The sequence below is a fragment of the Thermochaetoides thermophila genome (genome assembly GCF_000221225.1).
Source record: "Thermochaetoides thermophila DSM 1495 unplaced genomic scaffold scf7180000011816, whole genome shotgun sequence".
NCBI classification, from domain to species: Eukaryota; Fungi; Ascomycota; class Sordariomycetes; order Sordariales; family Chaetomiaceae; genus Thermochaetoides; species Thermochaetoides thermophila.
In genome coordinates this window covers 3331213-3343735 of record NW_006383032.1, presented here as the reverse complement: position 1 = coordinate 3343735, position 12523 = coordinate 3331213, and the positions used below count along the sequence as shown (strand labels likewise).

The window sequence follows — 12523 nt, the reverse complement described above, 5'->3', positions numbered from 1 at the left end:
TTGATGACGATGATATCAAGTTCAGCTTCCTTTTTTTTTTTGTTCTTTTTCTATTACAGTGGAGACCGACTTCCAAGCGAGCAGAATAGGCATGTTTGGGAGAGTCTACATTCTACACAAGGAGCTGGTAGTTAGGTAGTGGTTGGGAGGCTGTTTGTTAGTTTCTTGTTAACAGAAATCAGTATACCTTCTATGCTCTTGGTTCAGTCTAGTTTTTAAGATGGAGGCCGAGAAGAAAAGTATGGAGCGGGAGGACCAAGATGAAGGTGATGAAGGTGAGCTCACATGACTAGTACTTTGATGGTTCCGCTATAATCATAGTGAATGAGTGAGTCTCTTATGTTTCGTTTGTTTGGTCTGTTTGATTGCTTTGACAAGGCAGCGAGTAAGTGGATAAAGTAAGAATAGAGTTGAGGAGGTATATCTATGTTCATACTTTTTGGGGGAGGAACAGAACTGATTGTTTCAATCCCCTACTTGGGGTTCTACAGATTATGAATGGGGTCTTATGGTTCAATGGTTCAATCATAATGTTGAGATCACCCAAGTTTATAAATCAAGAGTTGAAACTGAAGGCATACATGTGTTGCCCTCTAGGTGCTCTTTCTACGCTAACGTCACAGGATGGTTCAACAATTAAACAAATATAATTGCGTATATATATATATATATATATGTATATATATATATATATTCATAGAGAGAGAGAGGAGGGAGGAGTAGGAGAGAAGGAGGGAGAGGAAGAGAGGGGGGAGGGAGGGAAGTTTTCTGAGTAGGGAGGTTGAGCTCTGGTTGAGGACATCATTAACGAGGGGCCAAGACAAGGGTCATTGAGTGAGTCCCCCGCTAATGTGAGTCTTCCGCTAACCAAACAAGACATGCCGCTCGCGTAGCCTAGCGGGGTTTCTTGCATCAGCAGCATTGCTGACGACGACTGCCTTGGAATCGGAGGAATATCTGCCACACGGCAAGAAGCCTAGGTCAAGGTTTTATAAGATAAACTCCCAAGGGTTTCCCAGGTCAACCGAGGTCGGCTTTTCTCTCTTTTCCCCTCCCTACCCCCCTACTTCTTCCTGTGTAGATCTCCATCCTTTAGAGTGTCAGGGCATCATTAAGATTCCAGGTTGGGTCGCAGTGGGGGAGTGTGGCAGTGCCTTCGCTAGCTCAGCTTACCTATCCCCCATTCAGCCCTACAGGCGATTAACGTCCTCCCTCCTTTGGATGGTGATGCCACCATTTTGAACTCTCAACCTCGTCTCTGTTCTACTAAGCTGTCCGCGAGATCAGCCGCGTATCCTACAGAGACCTCATAGATTTTGCTGCTCCAAAACATTGACCACCTGATCGCTTCACCAGCAGCCAGAAAATTTGACCCCCAAAGTCCCTCGGCCCTTCAATAAGTGGCTGCCTAGCCCTCACGGCAGTGCACTTCTCCCTTAGTCGCAAGAATGCGCACCTTCACAGCATATTCCCTCCTTCTCCTCCTTGCGCTACAGGGTGTTAGATTTACACGCGCTTTACCAATTCCTCTTGGGAAAAGTAGGTAAACTACTTGCCATCCACCAGTCGAGGCAGGCTGGATCACATTTTTCCCTTAACAGGCCATATCTCTCCCATAACTGACTCTCCCTACCAGATACATCCCCCTTTACAATCTCAGCAACCCTCTCTAGCCCAGTCCCTTCGTCGCATGAACAAACGTCCCAGGCACAGACAAGATTAATTGGCCCCATTGCACCTGGCAGCCACAACCACGATGAAGATAAAGGGGATGTTGATTCCCTACAAAAAGAAATCACTCATCTAAGAAAGCAACTCCCCAAGTTGGAAAAGGGGGTTCAGAGGAATCATCACGCACGCAGCGGCCAAACCATGCCCAATGATGACGATACTCCAGTGGATGAGTTTGACGATGGCGAGGATGATGAGCACAACTACGACGCAGATGGATTCTCCCTCATAAAAGACATATTCCTCCGCAAGGTACGGCACGCACGGCACACGCTGTCTACTTCATTCTCGTTCGACTCCGAGGGGAATGGGTTACGAGACCTGAGATGGCAGGAGGAGAATGCTACCAGACAGGATGGCGATGCGGGGGAGGAAATTGTGGTGGAGATGAACCCCTATTGGGCTGGGTTCGCCGGATTTTTGGTTTTGACGGTACTTGGGACGTTGGCGTGGGGGGCTGTTCAGGATGACGAGGGAGATGGGAGCAGTCACGGTGATGAAAGAGGGAACCAGAGGGAGGATAGGCTGCCTGATTATGAGCCTATCAGGGAGATGACCGAACAGGATGACAGGTCATGGGCGTTGCCGTTGGGCGGGCAGGGCGATTTTAGAGGGTCCGGGGAAGAGTACTCTATCGACATAGGGGGGAACATGTTGGAGATGGTGGATCAGAGCGAAGCAGTGAATGAGGAAGGGTATGTGGTGAGTAGGAAGGAGAGGTTGGCACTGGAGGAGTATGAGCGTATTGTGGGTATGGTTGAGGTTGAGGTTCGTGGTGAGAGTGAAAGCGAGGATGACAGTCAGCAAGGGACTGGTAGTCAGGATAGAGAGGGTGAGAGTTTGTCGTTTGGAGAAGAGTTGGCATCGTTTAGAGAGGTGCTAGACATGGTGGATGGGATTGTTGCTGCTGAGGCGAGGAGGGAGAGGAGATAGGTACGGCTTCAACTGCCATCTGTGCCACCGATCTTATTCGCTGATATTTCAGAATCTCTGTTCTGCAGATAATGTTTAATTGAATTATCCCTGGCGGGCTTTTTTATGTAACTCGTCAGCTTTACGATATGACATTAAAGTGAACTCGCTGAACTCGACGAATCTGGCCTTGATGCCGGCAGCCGAATCACCTTTATTTTAACTGATTTCCACTGCATCTGCTGATCCTCGCTGTCCCATGCAAGTCTGCAGGGTATTTTCTCATCAAGCAACAAATCACATACCCTCATCAAATGCTGGTCCAGGACGCATATCATCATGTCAAGTACGTAGGCCCAACCCGCAGCAGCAAAGACGAGCGTGACATGCGTTATGAAGTGATTGGTTGTGAGTGTAAGAGACCCTGTGATATGAAAATGAAGTTGCAGTGGAAGCCCCTCCATCAGCTGTCCACTGCGGGCACCCCTATCAAACGGCCAACAGCACGCAAGAGCGCATTAACGGCTGAACCAATCGCGTGCCTGCCTGCACATCAAGCATGTTCCACTCTGCCAAGCCGGCTGCTCCCCACCGAGCCGGGACTCGATTGCACGATTGGCCTGACCAAGCTGCTGACTTCTGCCAGGCGAGGCCCACACCTAAGCAGCGCAGACCAGGCCACCCGTCAACTGGGGAACAGAGTTGCAGTCAGTGAATGAGCGATGAGCCAGAGGCTTCGCTCGAGAAGATCTCCATCCAATCGTCCCGCAACTCACAACTTGCAACTAAACCAAACCTTTGCATCTTGCACTTTTGCAACTTTGCAACCGACCTGTTACAACCCAAGCCGACACCGGGCACGCCAACGTTCACGACAATATCTGCTGATATCCTCGTCAGTTGGTGCCGGCATTCATTTTTGGGACGACGTCATTTCGGACGATCTGCGCATTCGATTTGCCGTGCTGAACATTTGAAGTGCGGTGCAGTGCAGTTGCGGATGCCCAGATAGAACGAAAAAGTTGAAACGAAACACGCTAACGAAAAAAAAAAAAAAAAGTGCATCGACAGCCTCAATCTCTTACCAATCGCAACATGGCCGACGACCCGCACAACACCAGCACAAGCGACGTGTCGGAGCTCGTCCCCGACAACACCGAGCCCTCCGCGGCCAACGTCAAGGAGGACGCCGAAACGACCGCCGCGCGCCGCGAGCTGAAGCAGACGACTATCTCTGACAAGGCGAAGCGCGACTCGGCTCAGCTGTCCCAGGAAGACGACAAGAGCGCGTCGGAAGAAGATGACAACAAGAGCGATGCCGGGGAGCCTGAGAAGAAGAAGCCGCGCACCTCGCGTGGGTTGACCCCTGAGGTGCAGTTGGCTGCACCGAAGCAGGAGGTTCCCAAGGAGACGGTCGCGTCGCCGAAGAAGAGGACGCATGATGAGCTGGAGCAGGATGGAAAGGAGGAAGAGGAGAAGAAAGAGGGGGAGAAGCCGTCTTCGCAGAACAGGGCTGAGCGCGATGAGCCCGAGAAAAAGAGGCCGCGCGATCGCCAGGCGAGTTTGTCGGTTGAGAGAGATGGGCAGAAGGAAGTGGTAGGTCGAAGTCACATTTGTTTTCTGTCTATGTGATGTGTGCTAACGGCAGCAGGAGCCTTTGTCTGCCCAGGAGTCGCGCCCTTCAAGCGCGGAAAAGCCCAAGATCGAAGAGAAGAAAGACGAGTCCAAGGACACCAAGGTCGACAAGCCGCAAACCTCTTCCTCCGCCTTCGCCAACTCCAGCATGGCCAAGTTCGCTAGCTCAACCACCTCCCCCTTCGGCGCCTTCGGCGCCGCTGCAGCCGGCAAAACCAACCTCTTCGGTCTGCCTGCAACCAGCAGTAACATCTTTGGCTCGAAGTCCGCTGACGCTTCTGCTGCCCCAGCTGGCCCGCCCAAGCTCAGCTTCGGCTCTGCCTCGGCCGCATCGCCCTTCGCCTCGCTTAATGGACAGGCTGGTGGCATGTCGTCGTTGTTCAAAAGCCCGTTTGCTAGTGCGTTCAGTGGGGGTAGCAGCGCATTGAAGACTGCGGGTGCGACGGGGTTCGGCAAGCCGGGCGAGCCGCTTAAGACGGGCAAGTCCGCGAAGCCGTTTGGTGCGCCGGAGAGTGATGAGGAAGATGAGGGTGAGGGTGAGGAAGGAGAGGAGAACAAGAGCGAAAATGGGGAGGGTGAAGAGAAGGAGGAAGAGGAGAAGGAAGAGAAGGCTAGCGGTGAGGAGAAGAAGAAATTCAAGTTACAGAAAGGTGAGTTCCCCCCTCCCCAATGAAACATACGGCCTGGGCATGGCTGATTCTTGCAGTCCACATCGACGACGGCGAAGGCAACGAAACCACTCTTCTTTCAGTCCGTGCCAAGATGTACGTCATGGAAAAGGGCGTCGGGTGGAAGGAGCGCGGCGCCGGCATGCTCAAGGTGAATGTGCCGAAGCAGGCGGTCGAGGTGGAAGAGGGGAACCAGCCCGACGCAGACTCGTTCGATCCCGCTGCCCTCGACGACGCAGCCCGCAAGCTCGTGCGCCTGATTATGCGCCAGGACTCGACGCTGCGCGTTATTCTCAACACGCCCATCCTGCCCGCGATGAAGTTCCAGGTGAATCATAAGCTCAAGGCAGCGACCGTGTTGTTCACGGCTTTTGAGGGGGGCGAAGCTAGGCAGGTGCAGATGAAGGTACGTTTGAGTGCTGTGAAGGGACTCAGGGAGGGATGGCGCTGACTTTGCGCAGATGAGCCAGGCAAACGCCACGCAGTTCTCGAATATGGTCGAAAAGATCAAGGAGAAGCTGGCGGCTGCCTAAATCACTTACCTCGCGCTAGACTTCAGCTCTGCGATTTTGCTCGATGAGAGGCTTGCGAGATCGGTCACGGCTAGACTTTTCTTTGGGGGAATCACTGTGCTTTGAGCGTTCCGGGCTTGGTCCCAAACTCTTTGCTGACCTAGATGGAGGTACTTCGAGATGTGTATATATACACCGCGCGTTGGATGGGAATCTGTTTTGCAGGCTTCGGCCATCGTTCGGCCTTGGAGGCGAGACTCTCTGGGCTGGGGCAAGATAGTATCTCATTCACTACCTGATTTATGTTATTTGATTCTAATATGAGCTTCATCAGCAGCCGTTCTGCTGTCCAACTCTTTTCAATACCCTATGACTCTTTTCACACAAACGTTAAAACCACCCGAAGCTACCTTAAGGTGGTCATGTAACCTCCCGCCACTTTCGCGCTCCTTGCCCCACATCAAGGCGCGGCCCGACCTCTGTCTCTCGGCGTCGACGAGAAGAAAACATCACAAAGCAAACGCTTGACGCCACAGTTCTGACCTACTCTTTTTATTGTTTCCCAATGATTCTAGCTCTTATCGAATTTTCAAGCCAGAGCTGTGGAAATGCCCGTGTCCAGCAACGATGGCGCCGCCCCATGGGCTAGAACGAGGGGTGGCGGAAGCTTGGGCAAACGGAAACGAGGGCAGACGGCTGATGAAAAGGGAAGTCCTTCTTCATCACAATCTATAGATTCATCAGGATTGCATAAGATCGGCTCAGGGGAGGCAACAGAACCACTCAATTCAAGTGACGTGGCTTCAGTCGAGACCCGCTCCCAGGAGACTTGGCCGCAAAACCAGACGAGCAAACACCCGACTACAACACGCCGACGGAACCAACCCAAGGCTAAAACCAAAAACCCAGCCCCCGAAGAGGATAACTCAGACCCCTCTCCAAAATCTACATCTACCAATGGCAAAGGAAAGACGCAGAAGCCATCTGAAAGGTCCAGGCCTGAACCCAAGCCTTCATCCTGGCCGCCCTACCTCTCCCGCCTCTCCAAACTGCACCGCGCCCTCAATCTGGTAACCACATTTCTTGCTGCGCGTAGGGCAAGTCATCTTACTCCGCTGGCACTGGAAAGTGTGAAGGAGGCGGTACAGGGGCAGTGTGGGTTTGGGGTGGAGGTTGAGGATGTCGCGGGGGTTGTGTGGGTTTATGCTTGGGGGGAAGCTAGAGAGCTAGAGGCTCAAGGGGAGAGGAATGAGGATCAAGAGCAGGGAGGAGGGAGTAACCAGCATAATTGGGGAAGGCAAATTCAGGGGGAAGGTCAAGTCAAGAGGTGTAGTCGTGTCAGGTTTGAATATGTCACGCAAGAAGCAGAAGACGAGTTCGACGCCAACGCCAAAGGGGAACAAGTTCTAGTATTTGAGTTCTTAGAGCTCGACAAACAACTCAAACCCGAAAAGGAGAAGGGTCGGGGGAGTAAAGAGAGGGAAGATAAAATCCGCATGCCCAGCGTTGGGGCAAAGCAGCTATCGAAGGTGATTGAGCGGCGAGAAGAGAAGTTCGCTGAAATGGTTGAGTTGTTCGTGCTGTCGTGCAAACAGCGCGGGAAAGACCCTGATGAGGTGGTGAAGCAGGGCCGGGGGAGGTTCATCCCCCGTCTCCCGGAGGATACGCCGCCCAATCCGGACTCCTTGCCGCTCACAATCCCGACAGAACGGAAGCCTATCTCAGAAATCGTCGAAGAACTGAAGTGCTCCTCCTGGTACGTGGGACAAATAGTCCCAGATGGACACCGAGTACTAGATCCGCAGGAAGCCATCTATGGAGAGCTTAACTTCCCCCTCGGCCAAGACCTCGTCAATGCTTTATATAACTCCAAAGGCATCACCCCCGACCGTCTCTACTCCCACCAAGCCGCGGCCATCAACGCCCTCCATGCCGGTCACCACGTCGTAGTCGCGACCTCCACCAGCTCGGGCAAATCCCTCGTTTATCAACTTCCGGTCCTCCACGTGTTAGAAGAGGATAAAAATGCCAGGGCGATGTACATCTTCCCCACGAAGGCCCTCGCGCAAGACCAGAAGCGCAGTCTCCAGGAGCTCATAAGCTGGATGCCCAGCTTGGAAGGTATCGTCGTAGAAACCTACGACGGGGACACGCCGCAGGAATATCGCCGCTCCATCCGGGAGAATGCGAGCGTGATCTTTACCAACCCGGATATGCTGCACGCAGGGGTCTTGCCTCAAGAAGAAGGGTGGCGGATGTTTCTAAAGGGGTTGAGGTATGTGGTTGTGGATGAGCTGCACTATTATAATGGGCTGTTGGGGTCGCATGTGGCGTGGGTGATGAGGCGGTTGAGGAGGGTGTGTGCGGCCCTGGGGAATAGCGACGTGAAGTTTGTGTCATGCTCGGCTACCGTGGCGAATCCGGAGGGGCATTTTAGGCGGCTCTTTGGGATCGAGGATAACGTAACTGTTATTGATTTCGATGGGTCGCCGTCAGGTCGGTAATCCTCCTCACAGAAGGTATCGCATGTTGCTGACTTGGGCACAGGCCGCAAAGAGTTCCTCGTCTGGAACACGCCGTACAAAGTCCCCGGGGATCCGTCCAGCGGCCGGGGGAATGCTTTGCTCGAGTGCTCGCGGCTGTTCTGCCAGCTGATCCTGCGCGGCGTGCGCACCATCGCCTTTTGTCGCGTGCGAGAGCAGTGTGAGAAGCTGGTTGCGGCCGTCAAGAAGGAGCTGGAAAGTCTTGACCGTGGAGAGGTTGCGGGAAGGGTGATGGCTTACCGGGGAGGGTACACCGCGCAGGATAGGCGGCAGATCGAGGCCGACATGTTTTCGGGGAGGTTGGTCGGGATCGTGGCGACTACGGCGCTGGAGCTTGGCGTGGATATCGGCACGCTGGATTGCGTGTTGACCTGGGGGTTTCCGTATACGATTGCGAACCTCAGGCAGCAGAGCGGGAGGGCTGGCCGGAGAAACAAGGACTCGCTGGCTATATTGGTAGGGGATGCGTTCGCAACGGACCAATACTACATGCAGCATCCAGACGAGCTCTTCTCGCGCCCCAACTGCGCCCTCCAAATCGACCTGGACAACTTGCTGGTCAAAGAAGGCCATCTGCAGTGTGCCGCTGGCGAGATGCCCATACACCCGGAGCAGGACAAGATATACTTTGGCCCCGACCTCCCTCAGCTCTGTGCCGAGCGCCTCATCCCTGACGACGAAGGCTTCTACCACTGCCATGATCACTTCCGTCCCTTCCCCTGGCGTTTCGTCTCCATACGCGACGTCGAAGAAGACAAGTTTGCCATCGTGGACACCACGAACGGGCGTAACGTCGTGCTTGAAGAGCTCGACGCTTCCCGTGCAACCTTCACCATCTACGACGGCGCCATCTTCCTTCATCAGGGGACGACCTATCTAGTTAGGGACTTCTCCCCTGACCGGAAGATCGCGCGGGTTGAGAAGGTGAAAGTCGACTACCTCACCTCCCAACGCGACTTCACTGACGTCGACCCCATCGCCACCCTTGCCATCAAACCTCTACAGGGTTCCCCTTATAAAGCCTACTACGGCACCATCCGCATCACTCAAGTCGTCTTCGGCTTCTTCAAAGTCGACCCCCGCCGTGGGAACAAAATTCTCGACGCCGTTCCCGTCCACAACCCCCCCGTCGTCCGCTATTCAAAAGGGATGTGGCTCGACATCCCCGCCTGCGCTCTAGATATCCTCAAGGCGAGGAAACATAACCCCGCGGCGGCGATCCACGCTGCGCAGCACGCCTTGGCGTCACTGGTCCCTACCTTCGTGATGTCCTCTACCCAAGCTGATATTCGCACAGAGTGTAAGTCCCCTATCAAGGAATTCGCCCGTCGCCCGACGAATCGTAAGCGGCCTGCCCGGTTAGCGCTGTATGATGCTAAAGGGGGACCGGGAGGGGCTGGGATTAATACCAAGGCGTTTGAGTTTGTTGATGATTTGCTGCGGATGGCGTTGGATAGGGTACGCGGGTGTGAGTGTCTCGAGGAAAAGGGGTGTGTGGAGTGTGTGTGTAGCGAGTTTTGCGTCGAGGGGAATGAAGTTATGAGCAAGGTGGGCGCGGAGGTGGTGTTAAAGGTGCTCGTAGGGGAGGAGGTCAGGGAGGAAGAAGTGCCCATAGGGAGTTGGGAGGAAGGAATGGGGCCGGGGGAGACGGTTGTGCTGGCAGGGGAGGTGAGTATGGCTTCTGGGAGTGGGAGTCAGCAGGATGGAAGGTGATATAGAGGGTTAGATAATGATAATGGGACTATTGACGATAGTCAAAAGGTGTAAGAAATGGGGAACGCTAAACTGATACACCGGCTAGTCTCGTAGGGATGGATTCGAAAATTTGCCTACCTTAAACACTGAAGAATCTTACAATCGGTGACACGGAAATATCACTTTTGACGGCATAATATACTTGGACCAACGACGGTAAACAGTGTGCTTTGACACTGTCTGTCGCTCTCCCCGAGTGAAAAGCACGGGCAAGTTAGCAATCCAATATTCAAATTAAGCCAGATGACAACAGCTTCTATCATTGTCATGTATGACTCTCAATTGTCTTGTTCTTTCCTACGCAGGTTTTGCTATCCGTTAATCTTAGCATAATGCAGTTAGATATATATATGACCATCGGAGGGTCACAATGTATGTCAAAGGAAGAACCTTTTCCAACACGCTAAACTCTGTGACTCCACTTCCATCCTACATGGATACAAAGTGATGTTAGGGCTTTTAAGTAGACATGACCATCACCATCAATGGTGAAAAGACTGAATTTCCCCTCTCCACATACACGTGAGCACGAATATACGTGCAAAGGAAGGGGGGGGGGAATGAAAAAAAATGAGAGCACCGCTAGTCTTCGTATGACGGGGATTGAGCCCGACGTGGGGGTCGAACCCACAACCTTGAGATGACGGAGAATCTCCTGGGATAGAATTCCGCAGGGAAGTATCCTTAAGAGTCTCACGCTCTACCGATTGAGCTAGCCGGGCGGATTACTCTCGCTCGGATGTGTTGTGGTGGAGCAGAAGTGAGGGTGGATATTTTAGCAAAGCTTTCATCGAAGCATTTGGTTTTTGAGGCGAGATAAGAAACTAGATGCTCAATGAATATCAAGTACAGTTTGGATGATTATGGAGCTGCGATTAATGGCATGCAGATGGTGACTAAGCCCTTTTCGGTTTTCTACATTCCATCCAATGCTGAGGTTTTGTTGGAGATAACTGGAGTCACGTGATTCCATTCGATGTATATGCTCCTTTTCTCCCAGTACCTCAACCTCAACGGTTGTTGCCCCGTGCCCAAAGTGTCTAATCATCGCTAACCTTCTCTCTGCATAGACGGTTTGCTTGAGCCTATGGGAAAGAGCCATGCGGTTATGTGACGCATAACAGAGCTGAGAAGTCGGCGTCCGTTGGCCCGATACTGGCTTCAACACGTGTCCACCATGCCAGTTCCATTCAGCCCGCCAGGGTATGCGATTTGGAAGCCCAACAAACTGCAGATCTTGACTATGTTTGACAGTCAAGAGGAAGAGGCGCATCTGACTGTCTGATATACGCCGTCGGTTGGCAGTTGCAGATATAACTACTCCGAAACAAACTGTCAGCGTTCTACATATGTCAGATGCGACGCCTCTTGAAGTGTCCGATCCGTGCGCCCGATTACCCTGCGTTTGCCTACACTGCACTGCAGTGCATCCACCACGCTGAACCACCTGCGCCTGCGCGGATTGTTTCAAGATCTCGATTCTCCATCAAAAACCCTCGAGAACCAAAACCTGCCCCCGTTATTTTGGTGTTGTAACGACAATGACAACGTCATGAATACCGTGGCTTGGCATCCCCACACTCGACCCTCCGCGTCATCTCCCCCCCACTGTAACGCCCCTGACTCTGAAACATGGGGATGATCAGGGCCAAGACAAGACGAAGCACATCCTTGCATCCACGAGTCCGCGACGAACCATCCGCAGCGAACCGTGCCGCTTCCCTTCCCTAGCGGCCACTGGTTTAGCTTTTTCGAGGTTGCAGTGCTTGGCCACGCGTGGTTGGCAAATCGCTGGAATCGCTGTTGGATGCGCTGAAAAAATGGGGCACTAGGCGCTAAAAGGGGATGCGGGTTAATTAATCTGGTGTTCTCCTGGGCCATGTATGTATATGCACTAAGCTGTAGATGCTACCCTACAACAGAGGCTCCTGCTTGGCCTGATCATGGACGCTGAAAAGAAATATCACACGTTGCGACGGCCCAGGTGGATCTCCCATTCGATTTAAGGTTCATCTGTTTCCATCCGCGGCTACCCATTGACGCAAGAGGTAGCTGCTCCGTGAGATTGTGGGCCGGGCTGCCTCGCGTGGTTTTGGTCTTTTCTTCTGGAAGAGCCTGGGGTGGGTTTCATCCTGAACTTTGCCTTGAACCCGAGCTTGTGATGATACTTGTGAGGCGATCGTGATCGATTGGCATTATTCAGATCATTGGGATACACGGTAGACGGTATACTGACATAGCTCTTGAGGATATCTCATCCAGACGAGGGAATTCACTAACACCATCCAGATCATCACCAATGTCCTCCCCCTCCCCTCCCGACGGCGGCCCTCTCCAAAGGCACCAAACTCCCCCAAACACAGGCTCCCCTGACGCTGTTTCCAGCTCTCCGTCCCCCCCAACAACATCCTCTCCCCCTCCGGAGAAGACAACTACCAACGAAAAGCGTACACCTTCTCTCCCCTTGCACAAAGGTGACCTTCCGGACCATGAAGACACAGCCAACCTCAGTTTCACCCAACGCCTCCTGCGTGCCTTTCAAGTCCGTTCCTCCGGTGAGTCTGGCCGCACGGGCATTCACCCTCTGCACTTCCTGCGCATCATCTTCCGCTCTGCGTCATGGGCTTCGCGCGCGGTAAACATCCTCTGGCCCGTGGTGCCGGCCGCCATTGCGCTGCGGTATGCCAGTCCGGATAGTCACCTGGCGATATTTGTACTTAGTTATTTGGCTATGGTCCCGTGTGCCAATTTGATTGGGTTTGCCGGG

At 53.2% G+C, this 12523-nt stretch overlaps 4 protein-coding genes and 1 non-coding gene across 5 annotated transcripts in view; 4 read left to right on the top strand and 1 right to left on the bottom strand.

Moving 5' to 3' along the window:
• Positions 1–1872: 1872 nt before the first annotated feature.
• Positions 1873–2664, top strand: CTHT_0029980 (uncharacterized protein; the record flags this gene model as incomplete). Its single annotated transcript, XM_006693389.1, has 1 exon — positions 1873–2664. One exon carries the CDS (start codon positions 1873–1875, stop codon positions 2662–2664), a length of 792 nt encoding a protein of 263 aa, XP_006693452.1.
• A 1074-nt stretch (positions 2665–3738) lies between these two features.
• Positions 3739–5479, top strand: CTHT_0029970 (uncharacterized protein; the record flags this gene model as incomplete). Its single annotated transcript, XM_006693388.1, has 4 exons — positions 3739–4239; positions 4295–4928; positions 4985–5352; positions 5408–5479. 4 exons carry the CDS (start codon positions 3739–3741, stop codon positions 5477–5479), a joined length of 1575 nt encoding a protein of 524 aa, XP_006693451.1.
• A 587-nt stretch (positions 5480–6066) lies between these two features.
• Positions 6067–9714, top strand: CTHT_0029960 (ATP-dependent helicase-like protein; the record flags this gene model as incomplete). The annotated part of the gene is made up of 2 exons (XM_006693387.1): positions 6067–7954; positions 8006–9714. The coding sequence occupies 2 exons, from the start codon at positions 6067–6069 to the stop codon at positions 9712–9714; spliced, it is 3597 nt and encodes a 1198-aa protein (XP_006693450.1).
• A 648-nt stretch (positions 9715–10362) lies between these two features.
• On the bottom strand, positions 10363–10478 carry CTHT_0029950. The gene is made up of 2 exons: positions 10442–10478; positions 10363–10398 (listed from the first exon to the last, which is right to left on the bottom strand). It is a non-coding gene; the product is annotated as a tRNA-Lys (tRNA).
• A 1577-nt stretch (positions 10479–12055) lies between these two features.
• Positions 12056–12523, top strand: part of CTHT_0029940 (uncharacterized protein) — a gene marked incomplete at both ends in the record, with an annotated part of 1593 nt that continues 1125 nt past the window's right edge. The window contains one exon of the mRNA XM_006693386.1: positions 12056–12469. Coding sequence (XP_006693449.1) covers positions 12056–12469 — 414 coding nt within the window. The remainder of the gene's footprint in view (positions 12470–12523) is intronic.